This window comes from Drosophila mojavensis, unplaced genomic scaffold, assembly GCF_018153725.1.
Source record: "Drosophila mojavensis isolate 15081-1352.22 unplaced genomic scaffold, ASM1815372v1 contig_19, whole genome shotgun sequence".
In the NCBI taxonomy this organism is placed as follows: domain Eukaryota; kingdom Metazoa; phylum Arthropoda; class Insecta; order Diptera; family Drosophilidae; genus Drosophila; species Drosophila mojavensis.
In genome coordinates this window covers 1,848,669-1,868,033 of record NW_025318726.1, presented here as the reverse complement: position 1 = coordinate 1,868,033, position 19,365 = coordinate 1,848,669, and the positions used below count along the sequence as shown (strand labels likewise).

At 44.8% G+C, this 19,365-nt stretch overlaps 6 protein-coding genes across 41 annotated transcripts in view; 4 read left to right on the top strand and 2 right to left on the bottom strand.

Moving 5' to 3' along the window:
- Nucleotides 1–254: 254 nt before the first annotated feature.
- Nucleotides 255–4,052, top strand: LOC6572410 (set1/Ash2 histone methyltransferase complex subunit ASH2). 2 transcript variants are annotated; one of them, XM_001998483.4, is made up of 7 exons: nt 255–861; nt 931–1,115; nt 1,184–1,528; nt 2,632–3,012; nt 3,075–3,355; nt 3,423–3,680; nt 3,790–4,052. In XM_001998483.4, exons 1-7 carry the CDS (start codon nt 695–697, stop codon nt 3,892–3,894), a joined length of 1,722 nt encoding a protein of 573 aa, XP_001998519.2. In that variant the 5' UTR covers nt 255–694; the 3' UTR covers nt 3,895–4,052. The 2 variants fall into 2 exon arrangements, with proteins under 2 accessions (XP_001998519.2, XP_015021859.1); XM_015166373.3 differs by lacking the exons at nt 255–861; nt 931–1,115; nt 1,184–1,528 and adding an exon at nt 1,974–2,486.
- Nucleotides 4,053–4,217: 165 nt separating this feature from the next.
- LOC6572411 lies at nt 4,218–6,012 on the bottom strand. The gene has a single exon (XM_001998484.4). The coding sequence runs from the start codon at nt 5,603–5,605 to the stop codon at nt 4,286–4,288; it is 1,320 nt and encodes a 439-aa protein (XP_001998520.1). The 5' UTR covers nt 5,606–6,012; the 3' UTR covers nt 4,218–4,285.
- Nucleotides 6,013–6,084: 72 nt separating this feature from the next.
- Nucleotides 6,085–10,544, top strand: LOC6572412 (CLK4-associating serine/arginine rich protein). Of its 6 annotated transcripts, XM_001998485.4 has the most exons (6): nt 6,085–6,381; nt 6,471–8,222; nt 8,360–8,441; nt 9,362–9,446; nt 9,537–9,642; nt 9,701–10,544. In XM_001998485.4, the coding sequence occupies exons 1-6, from the start codon at nt 6,185–6,187 to the stop codon at nt 10,263–10,265; spliced, it is 2,787 nt and encodes a 928-aa protein (XP_001998521.1). In that variant the 5' UTR covers nt 6,085–6,184; the 3' UTR covers nt 10,266–10,544. The 6 variants fall into 6 exon arrangements, with proteins under 6 accessions (XP_001998521.1, XP_015021860.1, XP_043863545.1 ...); XM_015166374.3 differs by lacking the exon at nt 9,701–10,544 and having other exon boundaries at nt 8,360–8,445; nt 9,537–9,628; XM_044007610.1 differs by lacking the exon at nt 9,701–10,544 and having other exon boundaries at nt 9,362–9,462; nt 9,537–9,626.
- Nucleotides 10,545–10,630: 86 nt separating this feature from the next.
- Nucleotides 10,631–11,402, top strand: LOC6572413 (bolA-like protein DDB_G0274169). Its single transcript, XM_001998486.4, has 2 exons — nt 10,631–11,077; nt 11,136–11,402. The coding sequence occupies exons 1-2, from the start codon at nt 10,781–10,783 to the stop codon at nt 11,292–11,294; spliced, it is 456 nt and encodes a 151-aa protein (XP_001998522.2). The 5' UTR covers nt 10,631–10,780; the 3' UTR covers nt 11,295–11,402.
- LOC6572414 (protoporphyrinogen oxidase) lies at nt 11,307–12,981 on the bottom strand. Its single transcript, XM_001998487.4, has one exon. The coding sequence runs from the start codon at nt 12,852–12,854 to the stop codon at nt 11,418–11,420; it is 1,437 nt and encodes a 478-aa protein (XP_001998523.1). The 5' UTR covers nt 12,855–12,981; the 3' UTR covers nt 11,307–11,417.
- A 492-nt stretch (nt 12,982–13,473) lies between these two features.
- The window catches only part of LOC6572415 (calcium-activated potassium channel slowpoke), a 59,447-nt gene continuing 53,555 nt past the window's right edge, over nt 13,474–19,365 (top strand). For 25 of the 30 annotated variants that reach the window (XM_032728127.2, XM_032728136.2, XM_015166405.3 and 22 more), the window contains exons 1-3: nt 13,478–13,562; nt 15,810–16,173; nt 16,282–16,489. In XM_032728127.2, the coding sequence (XP_032584018.1) occupies nt 16,427–16,489 (63 nt within the window). In that variant the 5' untranslated portion in view covers nt 13,478–13,562; nt 15,810–16,173; nt 16,282–16,426. Of the gene's footprint in view, nt 13,563–15,127; nt 15,431–15,809; nt 16,174–16,281; nt 16,490–19,365 lie in introns of those variants that run through there. The other 5 variants (XM_044007599.1, XM_044007594.1, XM_044007607.1 and 2 more) reach the window with 4 other exon arrangements.

Here is a 19,365-nt window from a genome sequence, read left to right as displayed (position 1 = left end):
AATTCTAGTAAATTTTTATGAATTGATATATTTTCTAGATATATTTTCTGTCGATAGGAAACATCGCTACTAGACGAACGATAGACCACCATAGAATGAGGTGGCCGGCCGATGAATTTGCAAGTGCAGCCCTGTATAGAACTTCAGCATGCTATGTGAAAAATAAAACAATAACAAATTTTAATATTTCACAGTCGCTTTGAAAATACAGTCCTGTGACGATTTTGTACTTCTTTAAGAAAATATCAAATAAATTTCATTCATTTCTATTTGAAGTTAACTGCCAATACCCACCGTTCAACATCAGCTGTTCCTTAAAACGATGTTATCACAAAACATAGACAATTAACGGCTCTTCAATTTAACTCGAATGTTCTTTCAGATATATATTACTGAAAATAGTGTGTACATATTTGTATTTAATTTTCACTACGTCGGATTAAACGTATTAGGCTTTAAAACGGTTATTAAATTGTGATTTTCGTTAAACCGATTTAATACTCGAAAATAGTTGTGTAGTCCACGCAATTAGCATTTCACTGACTGTTAAATTTACAGCTAGGGTGCCCACATTTTATGCCCTTAGATCGAGTTTCGATAAGTCGCCGCCGCTTTGGCAATTCATTCTGCTAGCAGCATTCATTTGTTTACATATTTTGTGAATAAAAAATCCAACTAGATATTATTATTTAACATGGACGAGTGCGTAATGGAGAGCAGCTCACCCACTGAAATCAACCCAGAGCTCGGCTTCAACATGGACGACGAGAAAATGCAGTTGCAGGAGCATCGCGCTTCCTCTGCTGTCGGAGTCATTGCAGAAAGCGGGGACAGGCAGACGGCAGCCGGCGTTTGTTATTGGTGGGCGCATGTGACCATATTATTGCTTTGATAAGCACAATATTGATTGTTTACATTCTGCATTTTTAGTGGCAAGGAGCGCAACCTGAATGTGATCGAGCTGCTATGTGCAACATGCTCGCGCTGGATTCATGAGACCTGCATTTCCTATCAGCTGGGAAAGGGTAAGATCTTGCCTTTCATCACAAACTACATATTTGTGTGCAAGAACTGTTCGGCCACAGGCCTAGAGAGCTTTCGCAAGAATCAAGCGAGTAAGTGCCGCTAGCCAGCAAGTCACGCTGACCCAATTTTTTACTTTGTGTACTTGCTTTGCTTTTAGCCATATCTCAGATGTGTCAATGTGCCATTGCCAATATGCAGCAGGCGGCTCTGCGTGAGGGCAGGTCTCAAATACAGTTTAACAAGGACAAGGAGATCATACCCTATATTGAACAGTTCTGGGAAGCAATGACAACGATGCCCCGTCGTCTGACGCAGTCCTGGTACTCGACCGTGCAGCGCTCTCTGGTCAAAGACATAAACACATTGTTTGTCTACGAGGAGCATGGGGATCAGGGTGCTATGTATGGGTTGTTTCACCAAGACTTGCGTCTTATTAAACCGAACTATGAGATTATGAGCAAAACTGGCGCTTTGCGTCTCACAGAGGACGGCTATATACAGGGTAAGATTTGCAAGCTATTTTATGCCGACTTATTTTATTTACTTGTTTTTCGATTGAGAAACTTTTTATATTCCTTTGTTTTGCCACTATTTCATAAAATATATATTTTTTTTTTGTATAGAGTATGTATGATTCGGTGTTTTGCTTGCTTTAGGTTCTGCTCATTTTTGTTTTGCCTACCATTCGTTACAGCTGACGCCGCACAGTGGGATTAGTGTGTTGCAAAATTTGACGCGAATCCATGCAAACACAATGGGCGATGTTTTTATCGCATTCTGTTTTGAAAGCTCTTCCAAACAAAGTAAACGAAGCTAACATGTGTTTACCGTTTGTGTGTTTGTGTATGTGTGTGTGTGTGCGTATACGTTATCTCATTCACTTGAATTCAGGCAGGTCTGCCCAGAGAGCAGCAAGCATTTTAATTTGCTTGTTTTGCTTAATTTATTGTTTCAAGCGGTGGCGGCACCGTGGAACGCGAGCGCACTTCGGGTGGCAGTGTCTATTTTTTTGTTTTTCTCTTCTTTTTTTGCGTGTTTCTCGTTTGCTCACACTTTTCGCTCTCGCCGTGTTTTTCGCCACTCAGTCGAAGCGAAAGCTGATCGTAATTACGTTTCGCGGCATTTTCTTATTTCTTGTCAGTCGTCTCTCGCTACACACACGCCCACAAAACGGAAAAACCAGAAGAACATAAAATAAACAAACAATCACAACTGACACCCACCAAGACTGCAGGCGAGAGAGAGTGTGAGAGAGATAAATAGAGAGGGGTGGTCGGCAACACTCACTGAACCCAATTTCATTAATATAATAAATAGCTGCGTTCTATTTTATTGTTCCGTGGCTCGTTAGGTGTTCGTGTGACAATTGATTTGGAGCACATCGCAATTAGGGCGATTAGTTGTCCTTGCGATGACGTCAACACTCAGCGCCGCGTCGTTTGCCAGCAGCGAAGAAGATTGTGAGTTCGGAGACTTTTTCAGCGTCGTTAGATTTCCAGCACACAGCATTTTGTTATTTGCATATTTGTTAATTGCCTTTTTCGCATTACACGCCCCAAGTCACGTACGGCTTCTTATAGACTTTTCTCTTTTATCATATTGCAGCGACGCTCGCCAAGAACAACAGACAGAAGCGCAAATTTCCTGGCACCGATGCGGGTCCAACGGGCAAGAAGGGACGTCCCAGCTCGGATATTACTGCCAATGTGAAGCTACCTCCGCACGGCTATCCGCTCGAGCATCCATTTAACAAGGACGGATATCGTTATATACTTGCGGAGCCGGATCCGCATGCCCCATTCCGCCAGGAGTTCGATGAGAGCTCGGACTGGGCCGGCAAGCCCATACCAGGTTGGCTCTATCGCACGCTGGTGCCGCATTCCGTGCTGCTGGCACTGCACGATCGAGCGCCCCAGCTGAAGATCAGCGAAGATCGTCTGGCAGTAACTGGAGAGCGAGGTTACTCGCAAGTGCGCGCGACACACTGTGAGTCGCTCTTATCATTTTATTTCGAAATGAAATTGGAATCAAAATGGTTTTGCTTTCAGCTGTGAATCGAGGCTGCTGGTACTATGAGATCACCATTGAGGAGATGCCCGAGGGCGCAGCCACGCGCGTTGGCTGGGGTCGGGAGTACGGGAATCTACAGGCGCCGCTGGGCTACGACAAGTTCGGCTACTCCTGGCGGTCGCGCAAGGGCACAAGGTTCACCGAGAGCCACGGCAAGCACTACAGCGAAGCCTACGGCGAGGGCGACACACTTGGCTTGCTCATCGACCTGCCCGAATTGCCAGGGATGGACTATCTGCCCAACACATTCAAAGATCGCGTGGGTTTATCTGTGATCAAATTGATTCCCGCAAACTTCTTCAATGAAGCTTCTCATTTCGCTTCAGCCTCTGGTGAAGTTCAAGTCCCATTTGTACTACGAGGACAAGGATAAAATTACTGAGACCCTGAAGAATCTGCACATTCTGCAGGGCAGCCGCATCGAGTTCTTCAAGAATGGCCAGTCGCAGGGAATCGCATTCGAGGACATCTACATGGGCAGCTACTTTCCGGCTATTTCGATACACAAGAGCGCCACAGTCAGTGTGAACTTTGGCCCGGCTTTCAAGTATCCAGAGGTGTTGGCCGACCGCAAAGCAAAAGGCGTAAGTTCCGCGAAGCGGATAAGAAATGGGGATGAGCAAATGGATAAATTGCAAGAACCATAAACAGTGTTTCTAATAATATGAAATCTCTTTCTTTCCCATTTACTAGATGAATGATCGCGTGGAGGAGCTGATCACGGAGCAGTGCTTAGCAGATATGCTATACCTTACGGAAAACGATGGACGACTGCGCCTGGACAACATGAGTCTGTGAATTCGAACAGCTTTCATTGTCATGCAAGAGTTGTGTTTGGAGATTGGAATTTGATCAAACAAGAACTTTTGACATAACAACTAGCGCCTATAGTGAACAATATTAAACTATAATAATGTCTAGAGTTTTTATAATAAAATGTATTTTAAGGAAACAAATATTAAGCAGAGATATCAAAATGTAGATTAGAAAATATTTATATTCAAAAGATCAGTTCAAGAAGTTGAATTAGTCGTCCTCGTCAATATACTTGATTGAAAATCGAGGAAGATTAACCATAATTATTCTTTAATCCCTGTTCCTTATTTCTCAACCCTTGCGCATTTACATAGATGCCTGAGTCAGGCCAAACTTTATTGCTACCGGTTGTTGTATACAATATCGGATTTGGCTACTTAAAGGCTTTAAATTTTGAGGCACTGTACGGTATATAGAAGGCACTACTAGTGTTAAACTCCGATCGAGGATGATGAATGGCCGCTGAGATTGACCGGCCGGTTGAGGGCGTGTTTGAGTTGGTTGTGACTTGGTCCAGCGACAGGCCATACTGACGCGAATGCGGCATGTAGTCCCTGCCCTTGGCATGGTTGTCCATTGCGGTTCCATTGTGCGTGGCACCTCCACTGGATATGCTCTGACTGGAGGTGGCAGTCGTGCTAAAGTCTCTGTGGCGGTTCAGTGAAGGCAAAACGATGGCATGCCTGTTGTTCAGGAAACGGCTGGCTGCCATGGGCATATTCCATGCCGATCTGACGCCCGCCAGTTGCCGTCGTTCTGCGCTGCTGGCATACGTCAGGGCCGCTGACTTGGGCTGGTGCTGCTGCTGCTGGTGTTGCACTTGCGTGAGCTGCACAAAGCTTCGATTATTGAGGAGCCCGCGAAATCGTCGATTTGAGTCTAGCACATTCAGGATGGGCGGCATCCGCAGGCGAGAGCGGGCCACAGTTGCCGACTGGGGGGTGACTGGGGCGGGCGGCTGCTGGGCGTGCGCCCGCTTCCGCAGCTTGACTGCCACCGAGGTGATGTGCAAATCCCTATCGAGCATGGCCACAAGTTTTTGGGCAGAAGGCAGGTAGGTGCGGCTGGATGCCATCTGATGGGGCTCTTCGTGCTGGCGCTGGCGAAGTCTCGCTGCTGTTGGTGTGAGGAATCCGTCGTCTTCGTCGTCATCGTCCTCATCCCTCTCGTCATACTCATCCAGAGAGTTGAGACTAAGATCTGATATGGAGTCGATCTCGCCGGCTTCATCTGGCAGCGCGTTGTGGCGACTGCTGTCCACACTTTGCTGCTTCAGAGGCTGCGCTTTGCGGGCTAATAAACTAGGAAATTTGCGTTGCCAATCGAGGATCTCGTTCCGCAGCTCTGGCTCCAGCTCCGGCAATGGCTCCTCGCCGCTCAACATTCGGTCGACGCGCTCCCAATCCTGTTTGTTCTTCTTGATGGCATCATCGGCCCAGGGTATGGAGCCAACTGAGCTGCGGTCAATGCTGCTGGACGAGTATGGCACATCTTGCAGGAACTCAGAGTCGTCGTCCTTGTCGGCGTCCGGCTCATTGTTTGTGTCGTCATTGCCGCTGTGATTGTTGTTGTTGCTGTTGTTGTTCTTGTCGCAAGGGTACAAAGGCCCATCCTCCTGGCAGACCTTCTTCTCGCCCTCGATGGAGGTATTGTAACGTTTCTCAGCTCCGAAATAATAACGTCTACCAGACATTAGACAATCAACGGGATCAGCAAACTGGTTGCGCTAGTTCTTAATACTTGGCTAAAGGATGTGAATATGCCCTTAAAATCGATGCCGCAAAAAGTTGAGACGACGTCGGCGGCGGCTGAGGCAGCAGCGATTGACAATTGTTGTGTTGTGGCTCATTCCAGTTTTGCCTGTTATTTATGAAACTCTTTTATATCCGTTTCCACCCCATCTCCTTATGCGATGCGCATGCGCAGTTGCAGACCTGAGGCGATAGCCGGCTGCTTAGACTGACCAGGAGATGGACAAAGGCAAACCATGACTTTTTCTTTTGCATCTAATCTTTTTGCTGTGGGATCTTTTCTTAAATTAACCCCAATTAGTTTGAATTATGCATCTTGCCATGCTACATAATGGATTTGAAGAGAGCGGAACAAGTTCCGATTCAGGGCGTCGTTTGCACGCGCTTTGCAACACTGCTGCTGGCACACGGAGAGCCAATGGAAACGAGTCACTAAAAAATAGACGATTTTTGCCGGCCGAGCGAGCGTGTGTGAACTCTGTGAAAAAGTAGTCGTTGCCTAATTCAATTGATGGAAAATTATGTGGCACGAAGCTCGAAAACAAGAACGCCGGATACGCGGCCTCATCGTGGACTACCGCAAGCGTGCCGAGCGTAGGCAATACTTCTATGACAAGATCCAAGCGGACCCCACGCAGTTTCTGCAATTGCATGGCAGACGCTGCAAAATTTATCTGGATCCAGCCGTAGCGGCCGCCGGTGACGGCGACGCAATCATGCAAGTGATATTGAATTCAGTTTATTTTTGAATCGTGGCTAGCCAATCATTGTGCGAAATCTAATTTGATCCTTGTTCTGTCCTTTCAGTGTGCCCTGGCAGGGACATCAGGACAATCTTATCGATCGCTTCGATGTCCGTGCGCATCTGGACTATATTGCGCCCGTGCCAAAGAGCAGCAATGAGCAGGGCGAAGATGAGTCAGAGCTGACGGCTGAGGAGCGCCAGTTGAACTATGAACGCTATCGCATCTTGGCCCAAAATGATTTTCTCAATGTGAGCGAAGACAAATTCCTGCATCAACTGTATTTGGAGGAGCAGTACGGAGCAAACGCGCAGCTTGAGGCGGAGCGAAATTTGGGAAAGAAGAAACAGAAGAGCACCGGCGGAGCCACCATTGGGTATTCGTATGATGATGTCGGGGACTTGCCCTCGATGGCAATCGGCCCACAGCCCTTTGGATCGGCTCAGACAGCGAGCAGCAGCGCAGTCGTTCCTTCCGGTGATAAGGCTGAAAACTCGGATGAAACAGACTCCGATATTGACATGGATGTCTCGATAGACATTGGCAAACTGGACACGGCTCAGGCACATGAACTGAATGCTTGTGGGCGTAACTACGGCATGAAAAGCAACGATTTTTTCTCTCATCTAACCAAAGATGCAGACGAAGCGGATGCGCTGCGCATTGCCCGCGAGGAGGAGCAGGAGAAGATGCTGTTAAGTGGTCGCAAGTCGCGTCGAGAGCGACGAGCACAAAAGGAGCGACGCATTGCAAATCGTCCATTCAGCCCGCCCAGCTATGCAGCCAAGGAGGACCAGAGCAAAAACAAGGACAAGGACGAGGATTCGGAGTCGCGGTCGCCGTCACCAGCCGAGGGCGGTGGCGAAAAGATTACCTACATTACCTCATTCGGTGGCGAGGACGAGATGCAACCGCACTCAAAGATCACCATCAACTTGACCAAACCCGGCCAGACGTTGGGCGAGTCCTGCATTAATGCCAGCAGCGGCGCAGCATCTGCAGGTGTTTCAGTGTCATATGCACAAAAGGTCAAAGACAACCTGGATAAACTGAAGCTCATGAACGAGTCGGCCAAGCGCAGTGGGCGACGGCGCTCGCATAGCACCTCCCGCAGTCCAAGTCGCCGGCGCAGTCGTCGTCGCAGCTATCACCGACGCAGCCGCACACGGAGTCGGAGACGGCGACGCTACTACTCCAGATCGCGTTCTAAGTCTCGCACTCGATCGAAGTCCTGGGATCGATCACGTAGCCCGAGCTATAGACGATCGCGCAAACGCTATTCCTATTCCTCCGGCAGCTCCAGTGCCAGCTCCTACACGAAGTCGAGGAAGCGTCGCTCCCGCTCCCACTCCCGAACCAGCCGACGCAGCCGAGCGCACTCAAGTGTTAAGAAGACTGCAACGCCGCCAGCAACCCAGAAAACTATTTGCCTCAGCACAACAACGACGACGACGACGGCCAGCACCATATTGGCGACAGCGGCGGGTGTGCCGCTCAAACAGCTGCTGACAAAGCCGGCTGAGCAGACGTTGTCAGCCGTGCCCATGATCAGCTATCCGTTATCCTCGCGCGTGCTCAGCATGACGGCAACTGCACCGGCTGTGGTTAAGGCGACGCCGGTGGTGCCCCAGGTGACAGAGCCACCGCCGCCGCCCTTGAAGCGCTACTACGGACGGAAGCGCGGCGACGATACGTCCTCCTCGTCAGCGGAGAGTAGTGATCCCAGCGATGCGGAGGAAGATGAGAGCAAACAGCCAGGCAAATCTCTGCGCGGCAGAGACCGCGATGACTCCGATGAATTGGATGTGGATACTGCGTAAGTGAGGGCAGCACGTGTGGTAATGTTGAGCAACCAAAGAAGCCTTATCAGTTTCCATTCCCATATACATTTTGTTTTTAGATCATGGTCTATTTTGATATACTATATATATCTCTAACATCTATCTCTTTCAGCTCGGAACGCTCACAGCCATTGATGTCGTCATCCAGCACGGGTAATCAAACAGGCAAATATAGTTCTGCTACCGAAACCAAAGTCAGTAAGCAAAACCAAAGTGTCTCATTGCCTCAAATAACTGGAGTACACCACAAAATTTCACGCCTCTACCTCAAAAAATCCAAACCAAACAATGTGAATCCAAGTCAGACACAAACCAAATATGCATACATATATAGTATATATTTATATATATATATATATATGTATATATATATATATATATATATATATATATATATATATATATATATATATATATATTGCCCAATAATGGACTATATCATACTTGAATGTCTTCTGAAAAAAAATATATCCGATATAGACATAGCTATATTTAAATGTCCGTCTGTCCGTATGCTCATCCGCACGCAAAGTCGAAAGATGGAGAGTTCAGATTAACCAAATTTATTTTTGTATATTCAAAATATTAGTTTCTTTATTTTGCAATCGATCAACATTGATTTTTAACCAGATTTATTTTATATCAATGAAATTATTTGAATATTATCAATTATTGAAAAAGAAGCGTTTAGTAAGAGTTTTGTATATCGGAATATTGGAAATATTCTGTTCCATTGATTCGATCGATAAAAATAGATTTTATACCAGGTTTTATTTCTTTTCGTTCTGGCTTAGAACTTACAAATTTGTCTGATACAATCATTACTATAATTAATAATAATTATAATTAATTCCTTATCAACCCCGGATTGTATTTAGCTTTCATCTGTGTCTACCAAATTCTTTGCTCTACATTAATTTAAAATATTTAAGTTATTTGAAATCGGTCCAAAAAGGCAACAGGAAATTTTAATTTCATTAATCAAGTTTTTGCTTAATTGTTGCCAAGTTTTTACGCAACGACACTTTCGACTGATACCAGAACTGACTCCAACTTCTCCATACTGTTTTGGCCCTATGATTATATTAAATGATGTGGTTGGTGACTTTTACAGGGCTCTGGACAGGCGAGCGGCAGTGGACGACCCAATTTGCGAGAGCGGCTTAAGCGCAAGATGCAAAACCTGCTGAACAGGCAATGTAAGCCGGCGAGAGTGTAGTGTGAAGTTCAAAGATGAATAGAGTGGCCATCGAGGAGCAAGTACTACATCGTTCCATTTCCAATTCCAGATAAGGCCGACAAGCGGGCAGAGATCGAGAAGACGGAGAGGGAGCGACAACTGCAGCAGGAGCGCGAGGACGAGATGCGCGAGCTGGCGCTCAAGCTGCGGCGCAGGTGAGTAATCAGTTGTGGGTGGCTCTAGTGAAGCCCTCTCACATCTCTTTATTCACAGGCGGCGAGAGTTGCGCCACAAGTACGGCACGCCGTCCAGTGGCAAGCTCTCCGACAGCGACGTTGATTCGGCTGACTCGGAAGCTCCAGCGCGTACTACCAAAGCATCGGCCCGTCGCAGCAGATCTCGCAGCGGCAGTCACAGTCGAACTAAGAGACATCGATCGCGTTCCCGAAGTCGACGCAGCACTAGTCGCGTGCAGAGAAAGCGCAGATCCCGCAGTCCCAGTCGGAGTCGAAGACAACGATCCCGCTCTCGCAGTAGACGAAGCAACAGTCGGCCAATCGAGCGTAAGCGCAGGTCTCACAGTCGTCGTCGCAGCGGCAGTCGTGAGCGCAGACGCTCCCGAAGTCGACGCAGCCAGTCCCAGTCACGACGTCGTCGCCAGCGTGAGCACAGCCTGGAAAGAGCTCGTGACCGGGAACGATACAGGCAGCAGCACTACGAACGCACGCACAGCGCTCGAGAAGAGGCTCAGGCTCATGGCAGTGGCTCTGGTAGCGGAAATCGGGGACGAGTGGTCATATCCGCGCCACCCAAGCTTAAGAAGCTGGTCGACTATTGATGTGGACCAACGTATACTAAAGAATAGGAAAACGCGATATTATGATTGATATGATATGATTGGTTATGGCCGCGCATCGTTTGTTTTAGGTATAGGCATATTTTTCTATGGCTTTATGCATCGTTGAATGTATTTGTTGACGCTTATGCTCAATTAAACAAATGCATAAGAATTTGAATTGTTTTTGAACTTCGAAAAATGTTGTCTGCAAAAAAAAGTGTTACAAGCAATACGTGCATGAATCCTGTCTCTATTTAACTGAATAAATGGTAATTTGAACATCCGTTTTTATGACTCAAATTATATTTAAAGATTTTAATATTTGATTTAGCTGTCACAGCAAATTCGCTAGAGTTTAGTATTTTTTAGATGTAAAATTCCTGTCGGTACATTTGTTTCAAATTAACGTGCAACTATCGTGAACTGAGCCGAACTGGTTCATTTCGACTTTCGTGTAGGCCGCATAGCGTTTTGTTTATGTAATTGTGCAACAGCTGTGCGAGAATATTAGAAACATGTTCGGCTTAACGTTGCGCCAGTCCGTTCGAATTTCAGCGCAAAAAGTGAATCAACTACTTAGTGGAAGTACCGTAGTAGCCAATAGGAGCTTACAAGCAAACATGTCACAGTCTCAAGAGCCGCAATATCCGCCCATAGAAACGGCGATGAGGAAGGCGCTAACAGAGCAGCTGAAGCCGATATTTTTGGATGTGAGCAATGAATCGCCCATGCACAACACGCCGAAGCAGGCGGAATCACATTTCCGTGTGCTCGTCGTCTCCGAGAAGTTCAATGATTTGACGCTGATAAAGGTAAGCTGAGGACCAGAAAAGAATATTGAGATGGAGCTAACTTTGGTTTTCCTTGCAGCGCCACCGACTGGTAAATGACACAATAAAGACGGCGCTAAAGGAGGCTGGGTTCGAGTTTATGCACGCGCTCTCGATCGAGGCGAAAACACCGAAGCAATGGGAGCCCGAACAGGAGCCGGAGAAGAGTCCGCCCTGCTTAGGTGGCTTTGGCAAATAAATGACTGTTGTAGACGGGGAATTTCGGGAAGTTTATGTGCATAGAGAAAATCAGTCGAATCACAGTTACAATTGCAAATATATACAAAGAATAATTATTGAATGGAAACATGTGAATTTCAGTTCAAGGTTCCGACGGCGATGGCAGCTCCTCCACCTGTCTGCGCGCAGACAAGATGACATCGTTGATGCCCACGCCATCGTAGGCTGCGCCACACACGGATAAAGGCAGTTTGTAGTCCTTGATGTACTTCCTAATGTTCTCCACGCGTCGCTTGTGTCCTACTGTGTACTGGGGAATGCATTTGTGGAGCATGTGCACCCGGCTGAACACGGGCTCCTCCTTGATCTGCAGGATTTGACGGACGTGCTGGTGGGCAATGTCGCGCAGCTTCTTCTGACTCGGCTGGTTGCCGAACCACTGGTCGAACCAGCGACCGCCCATCATAACGGTGAGGATCGTGTTGCCCGCCATGTCGAAGCAGCAGCTGTCGAAGATCACTCCGAGTATGGGCAGCTTCTCAACGGGCGGCACCAGCAGGCCGAAGCCATTGTGCTTCAGCAGTTGGTCACTGTTATACTGGATGTTGACCACCACCACGTCCACGTAGGGTATTTCCAGCAATTGGGCTGCCAGGGATGGATGCTGGGCCCCCACCACCGCCGCCAATTGGTGTGCTGGCAGAGCACTTATCACGTGTTTCACCGGCACCTCGGCGTCGCGCAGGCTAATCCGTGCACCGTCGCCGTTAAAGGTTAGATTGGAACACTTGCTGCTCAACTGCACATTAACATCGTGTTCGCCTAGATATTTACGCATAGCGCGGGGCAGCTGTTCCAGGCCGTCCTCGACGCCATACATGGCCCACTTCTCCTTGGTGGCCTGCTTGAAAAGCTTGGGTTCGCCCCTGGCAAATAAGCCCGGTTTCTTCTCGTCCACTTTGTCCTTGAAACGGGCGTAGAAGGCACCCTTCAGCACTCCACCGTACTTCTGCTCGTTCTCGAAGAGAGTCTCCATGAGAAATCGCACGCTGATTTCGTGAGCGTCGCCGGCACAAATACCACAGATCATCGGGCTGATGGCATAATCGGCTATCTCCTTGCCGAATCGCCTTTTGGTAAAGCTGTAAATAGATTCGTCCTCATTCTTGGCCAGAGTGCTGCCCGTAAACAAGTCATGGAGCAGAGCTCTATACAGAGGCTTCGTAAAGGGTGGGACTGTGCGGATTAGGCCCTTGGGACTGTTTGGCAGCATGCACACTTGTCCCTTGGCATAGAGCATGCGATTCTTTGCAGCCACATGGGAGCTGGGAATGGGGTGAATGGGCAGGTCGAGTTCTTCTATCAGCTCGAGTGTGTTGGCACCCGCTACGCCTTTGGGGCGTATTGTTCGCGGTCCACCTTCGAACAGGAAGCCCCGATCCTTGTGCCCTTCGGTGCGTATCCAACCGCCAACGCGTGGAGATGCCTCGTAAATGGTCAAAGGTTTGCCGAAACGTCGCAACAGGTAATAGCCGGCTGATAGCCCACTAAGGCCGGCACCGAGCACGGCTGTGGTCATAGTGTAACTAGTAACTGTTCGTCGTACTTTCTGTTACCTAATGTAAGAAATTTTGTGTGTGATTGTCAAATCGGAGCAACCTATTTTTCAGAAGTCACGTCCCGACTGTTTTGGTTATCGAATTTAAAAATCGATGGCTCGATATCAGTTCAGGGCTGCAGTAGTTAAGAGCTCGCGGCTTCTTAACCTACAACTGGTTCCCACCATGTGACAGTTAAAATTTAAAAAGGAACACTAATACTTTAACAAAGAAATTAATGAATGCTAATATTTTTCGCTGATAATCATTGCATTTTGTTTCATCTTTATTATTAGGAATATATATAAATACATACCTGAAAGTATGCTACAGTCAAAAACAATCGAGCGAAAATAGTTTTGTACAAAGTTATGCAACGGAAAATTATTTCTTTTATTCCATACGCCACGTGAACGGATCACTAAATAAGCAACACTCAAACATATAAAAAGAAACACACACACACATAAATGTTACTCTTGTCTTCTCGTTGCAGTTTTGGCGCCAGTTTTAATGAATTACAAGCTTCGCCTGTCATGCCAGGCCCCTAGCATTCCGAAAAAGCTCGAAGGCGAGCTTCGGCTGTACAGAGCCAAGAGTCATCTAAGTTCACAGCGCGCAGAATTGTATCCGCTGCTGACGAGAAAGGTTGGTGCTTGGCCTGTGCGCGTCGTGTGCCTGTGTGAAAAGTAATGGAAAAAAGTTCCTCATTAAATATATGTACATACATACATACACACACACATTAATATATAAGTATGTGAATATATTATGTAAATTAAATACAAGTGTATCTATTATATTACATATTTAATATATATTTTATATATAATATACTTATATATATACTGCATACACGCATACATACATACATACACACAAATACTGTGAGAGTGAAAAATTTTCAAACTGCGTATGTCAAAAGTTTAAAGAATTGAATAAATGAAAGTGACAAAATTGCTGTATGTAAATATGCAAAATATTCTAACGTATTTTTGGACAACTAATTCAATAAAAGAAAACTCCAACCCGTCAGTAAAATAATTTGACGAAATAATGAAATAGAAAGAAAGGAGATACATATATAGTATTAACTCAACTGAAAAAAGTCTCAAAGGAACTGTGGCTCGACAAAAGAAATATTGGAATCTTCACGGCAACGTTTTCTGTTTATTCTGGCGTTGCTGCGGGCTTCTATTTAAAAGAAGCGGAGGTCCGTACACACGCATGGCTAGAAAGATTCACTCGCCTACCCACACAGAGGCGCACACACAAGAGCACACGTATACACACGTGCACATACGCGATTCACGCACTGTGCGCCAGTTTCATGCTGAATCGCACAAAACGAGCACAAAACAGTTTTTAACGACGACGAACAGAACGACAACGCAACGCCAGCGACAACGCCAAGCGAAAGGACACGATGATAAAGTCGATGGGCAGCCGGAGATTTGGTACAGTGGGGTATCGTGTATCAAATTGTTGTTGCTATTGCTGTTACCGTTGCCGTTGCCGTAGCCGAATGAGCTCCTGGCCCCGTTCTAGCCACGCTTCGTTGTCATCGTCAATGTTATTTTTGTTGTTTCCTATTCGTCGTCGTCGTATTCGCGTTCGTTGTCGTCGTAGTTGTTGGTGTTGGCGCACGTTGTGCGCGTTCATTGGTATATGTGTGTCAGTCAGTCAGTGCCCGAGCATGTACATTTCTGATGTCCGGGTGTGCGCGTGTGTATGTGTGTATATGTGCGTGTTTGTGTACATGTGTATGCTGCAGCAGATACCTACAAGGAAATTAAGCCCAATTCCAAACGAGTTCAATGCGCGCCCAGCCAGCCAACAGCCAGCCAAGGCAGGCAGTCGGTTTCTCGCTCTGTCGGTCGGTCGGTGTGTTTACCTTTTAGCAACACAGTGGCAACACTGGCTGTGCTCGTTTTTATACAGTAGTTACAGCAAATTAGCGTGTTTTAACTGTTTACATACTTATAATAAACATGGCAACTCTTGTTAAGTGCAGCACACGCTCCTTTAACATGTACTGTATTCCATACGATATTTGAGCTGTGCGGCATGTGCTCTACGTGTGTGTGTATGTTACTCTGTATATGTGCGTGTGTTTGCGTCTATGTGCGTATGTATGTATATATGTGTCGAGGAGCACAACTAAAAACTAGGGCAGTGTGTTTCCGTTTCAACGACAGGCTGCAGCAACTCTTGGAATCGTTCATTGCCTCGTACACGCTTCACGCGCACGGTTCACATTCCTACGCAGCCAACTGGCGGAGCTGTCCATGCAGCCCAGCTGCAGGAAGTGGTTAACAATTTATGGCAATTAAATAATGCAGACTTAATGATACGAAGTCAAATTAAGCAAAAGGAAATATTCAATTCAATTTAATGCCTGTGGCAGACATTGCGTATGCTTAACAGAAATTAATTTGTGCGTTCAACTCGAAAGAAAAAGCTTTCACACTCGTTCGGAATACGCCTAAAGCACATGCGCCCCAAACACAAAGCGAGCGGGAGAGTGACAGTGAGAGTGAGAGTGAGACAGACAAAGGTAAAATGGGTGAGAGCAGAGAGGGAGAGAGAGGTACAGAGAGCAACGCCTGCAAGTCCTAAAAATCGACGCTCAGCTGCTGTTTCTGCTTTTAACGTTGCTTCGCGTCTTTATTTATTTATTTACCAGGCCGCATTTTCATTTTTCCTATACTAACGGCCTATACGAACATATAACTCTAATGTCCGGGGAAATTGGAAAAACTACAAAAATTCTGTCTTAACGAATTGCGAATAGCGAGAATAATTTATAAATAAATGCATTATAATATAATAAATTTAAAATCACATGTAAAAATAATTGAATGTGTGTAAAGTGAGAGTGAAGTTTAATAATAATTTAATAAATTAATCAATTTAAATATTTTTTTAATTCATAGCAAGCCTTTAGATCAAAACTAATACAAGCAAACGCACAATGAAACTAATAACGGTATTCTAAAACAACAACTTAAAAATATAATATTTATATATAGTAATACCAATTTATATGTAATAATAATTCGATTATATAATAACCCGAATATAATGGAATAGAAATCTAAAAAACAAAACAACACAGCTATAAGATTATTTCTACGGCAACAATAAATAAATAAATAAACAACCAACAACAATATTATTTGTATAAAATCAACAACAACAATTACAACTGGAACAAATCGTCTACACGTTGATGTGCGATTTGAGCGTGTGAATGTTGGCAGCCCTGGAGCCCTGCCTCGGTGGTTTAGCCTGTACTAGGTGAGTAGAGATGTGATAGAATCGAACCTAACCCCGCCCCTCTATAAATATATATACAAAGATACAAACACACTCTCCCACATATCTACTGACGTACACAATTTGAAGAAGCGAATATGAGACGGGACACAACCATATCGATTGCGGCTCCTAATTTGGCTCTACTTTCAAAAGAGAATACAAAATCCAAACAGATACCGATACCGATACCGAAAACGAAAACAAAAACAAAAACGATACCGAAACAGCTAATATGGCCAGCTGGTGTCCAAATTGTCATGAACTGCCACCGTTTTATCCGCCCATCTCGCCAAAGGTAAAACTCACACTTCCTTATGTGTATACCAATACCAGAGCTAGGCTAGCTATCGTTAATGCTCAAGTCTACTCTCGAGCAGGCTATAGATGTGCAACAATCAGTGCGACCCCAAAAAACTGTTAATCAATCATGTTGTGGTCATCTCTCATTAAAGCAAATCAATGGCGGCTTTCTTTAGGATTAATTAGACATTAATCATTTTCATATCTGGTTCCTATCTACATATGTGAACTGTTTCAGTGTACAAAATAGCTTAGCATGTAAATTAGAGCAAGTCCATGTCGTATAGAATAAATGTAATTGAAATAGTTAAATCGGCCATATACGGATTTAGTTCCGATATTGATTTCATTTAATTTGCTCCGCTTTTTGTGAACGATATGCACTTTTGAGTAGTTCAGTTATCGATCATGAGTCATTGAACTACTAATCACTGTCTAATAAGAATCGCAAACGACTATCGGTCTCAAGTAGCTGAACTAGCTGAACTCAACTCGTCAATGTGTATACATATGTATATGTATATCTAAGTATCTATGTGTGCGCTTTTATGAATTTGTTTGGCGGAGTAGTTCCATACGTATGCATCAGCTTGCGTGACCTTTGCAAATGTGGCACACAAAATGAAACCAAAAGCGGACAAAGCAACGCTCAACGTGCAATGCTCGGTGGGCAGTCCCCTAAGCCCTTCGGCCTTGGTAATGTCGCGACGCCAGCAGCGGTCAGCAATCAGTGGCCACAATCAGCGGGCCAAGTGCGACCCATAAATTGCTCAAAAAGTCGAAGGGTATTTGTCAACTGGCTGCTTGCTGCGCGCTGCTCGCTGCTTGTCGCTTGTCGCTTGGCATTTGCCTCAGTCTGGCTGTCGTGTCAGCTCTGCTGTCTCTATCTGTGTTCTTCACAGTTCTTGGCTTTCCACAATTTGACGGACATGCGTCAAGTTATCTACCCACCTCCACGCCCCAAAATCAATAGTTCGCAATGTAAATTATTGCCACTTGGTCGTTGAGTGACTTCATCCATTTGATTGTCGCCATCGGTTCAGACTTCTGCCATAATTTATATCGCTTCACTATCTAAACGCCCTCCGACTAGATTATTAGTAGCAGCGGGTAGTCTGTATACAGCTCTTAAGTCCAGCAAAGACATAAATTCCAAGCTAGACCAACCATTTTCAACAACATTCTGAGTAACGATAACACAGGTCAACAAGTTTGAGGTAACCGAATATCAGTTTATACGTTCTCAAACCAAATCCGAGTACGAATCTTTGGGATCTAGACTATCCCTAGAGTACAATAATCGTGCCTATTTGAGCTGAATTTTAATTACGATATTGTATTAAAAAACAAGTAAGAAGGCTCCAGTCGAGACTGCTCGACTAGGAGATACCCTGAACCCTCCAAGCTGATATTCTAATCAGTCTGGACTTCTTTTATGCACACATACATACACATGCACTTATAAGCACGTGCTCTGCTGACTGCGCAGTTAGCAGCGACTGCGCTTGGGCTGCGCTGCAATGTGGGCAATATTATGAGAATTTATTTGTTGAATAATTTCTTTTGTAGACATACGATCTTAATGAAACTTTCAGAGCGTAATCATATGGTTAAAATATGTGTAAATTCCAAAGCACAAGTCTCTAGTACTTGAAATGCGTTTTTTACAAATTGGGGGAGAAGGGGGCGTGGTATCCAAAATCTGCAAATTACAAAATCTTTGTATCCACTAACTTTATATACAACCCAAATATGAAGTCTCCAGGTCTAAAAGTGTTAAAATTATGCTGAAAAAACCAAGTCGATTTTTCGATTATTCTCGATAAAAAAGTTATCGGACGAGTTATCGAAAAAATAAAGCAAACTTGTACTGCCTATGGTATACACGAGTATGCATGCCAAATTTCAGCTCTCTAGCTCTTATATCTTCTGAGATTCTTTTGCTCATACGGACGGACGGACGGACGGACGGACGGACAGACGGACAGGGCTATATCGACTCAGCTCGTCATGCTGATCAAGAATATATATACTTTATGGGGTCTGCGATGATTCCTTCTGCCTGTTACATACTTTTCACAAAACCATTATACCCTGATTTCCCATTTTCAATGGGTTCAGGGTATAAAAATGTTTATCCTTGTGTGATTGTATCTGAAACTGATATATCGATGTCTCCTCTCAAAAATTTGTTACCTTTTCACAAGGTAAAAGGGATATGCCAATGAAAATGGAGTGAGTGAAAGAGAAACATGTAGAGTGTGTATTATAGCGGGAAAGAGAGGGTGTATGGGAACTCTTTAGTAAGTCAGGGATATTTGGATGATGGATAAAGGCTTGCATAATATTAAAAAGACATTTCAAAAGTTAGGAATTTAACTTTACGGTACAATTATTAGTGTTTTCGAAAGAAAATTGGCTGTTAACGTATTGTACTCAAATGTACTCAATATAACTGGATTTATTCATTTTTAGTTTAAAATATTTTAAAAACATTTGACATTGACAACATTTCAAATTCTTCTAGATTACTGAATACCAAAATTTGTTAGCTAGTGTAATTAATCGGTACATTTGTGTTGTTTACTTTTTCCTTAAACTTAATGAATCGTGCATAAATATTTACAAACTGTGTGTCGAATGTGTGCAATATAAACTATATCTCTACTATATCTATAGCATGTATGTGCTTAAAATTAAATTTTTTCCAATGGGTCAATTCGAATCTTGAGAGACGTCTGTCTGCCAAAAACAATATTTATTTACAGTCTATCGACAGCTCAGTGGAAAATACGCTTTGCAGCGAATCATTATCAGAATAGACCTGTTCTATATAGATTATAAATGTCAGTAGTGCAATAATCCAATTTG

What these genes read in the sequence shown, in the direction of transcription:
- LOC6572413 (XM_001998486.4), top strand. Translation starts at nt 10,781, where the DNA reads ATGTTCGGCTTAACGTTGCGCCAGTCCGTTCGAATTTCAGCGCAAAAA. An exon ending in ATGATTTGACGCTGATAAAG is followed by an intron (nt 11,078 to 11,135) that starts GTAAGCTGAGGA and finishes TTTTCCTTGCAG; the next exon opens with CGCCACCGACTGGTAAATGA.
- LOC6572411 (XM_001998484.4), bottom strand. Translation starts at nt 5,605, where the DNA reads ATGTCTGGTAGACGTTATTATTTCGGAGCTGAGAAACGTTACAATACC.
- LOC6572412 (XM_001998485.4), top strand. Translation starts at nt 6,185, where the DNA reads ATGTGGCACGAAGCTCGAAAACAAGAACGCCGGATACGCGGCCTCATC. An exon ending in GAATTGGATGTGGATACTGC is followed by an intron (nt 8,223 to 8,359) that starts GTAAGTGAGGGC and finishes TATCTCTTTCAG; the next exon opens with CTCGGAACGCTCACAGCCAT. An exon ending in GCGCTCAAGCTGCGGCGCAG is followed by an intron (nt 9,643 to 9,700) that starts GTGAGTAATCAG and finishes CTTTATTCACAG; the next exon opens with GCGGCGAGAGTTGCGCCACA.
- LOC6572410 (XM_001998483.4), top strand. Translation starts at nt 695, where the DNA reads ATGGACGAGTGCGTAATGGAGAGCAGCTCACCCACTGAAATCAACCCA. An exon ending in CCAACACATTCAAAGATCGC is followed by an intron (nt 3,356 to 3,422) that starts GTGGGTTTATCT and finishes ATTTCGCTTCAG; the next exon opens with CCTCTGGTGAAGTTCAAGTC. An exon ending in CCGACCGCAAAGCAAAAGGC is followed by an intron (nt 3,681 to 3,789) that starts GTAAGTTCCGCG and finishes CCCATTTACTAG; the next exon opens with ATGAATGATCGCGTGGAGGA.
- LOC6572414 (XM_001998487.4), bottom strand. Translation starts at nt 12,854, where the DNA reads ATGACCACAGCCGTGCTCGGTGCCGGCCTTAGTGGGCTATCAGCCGGC.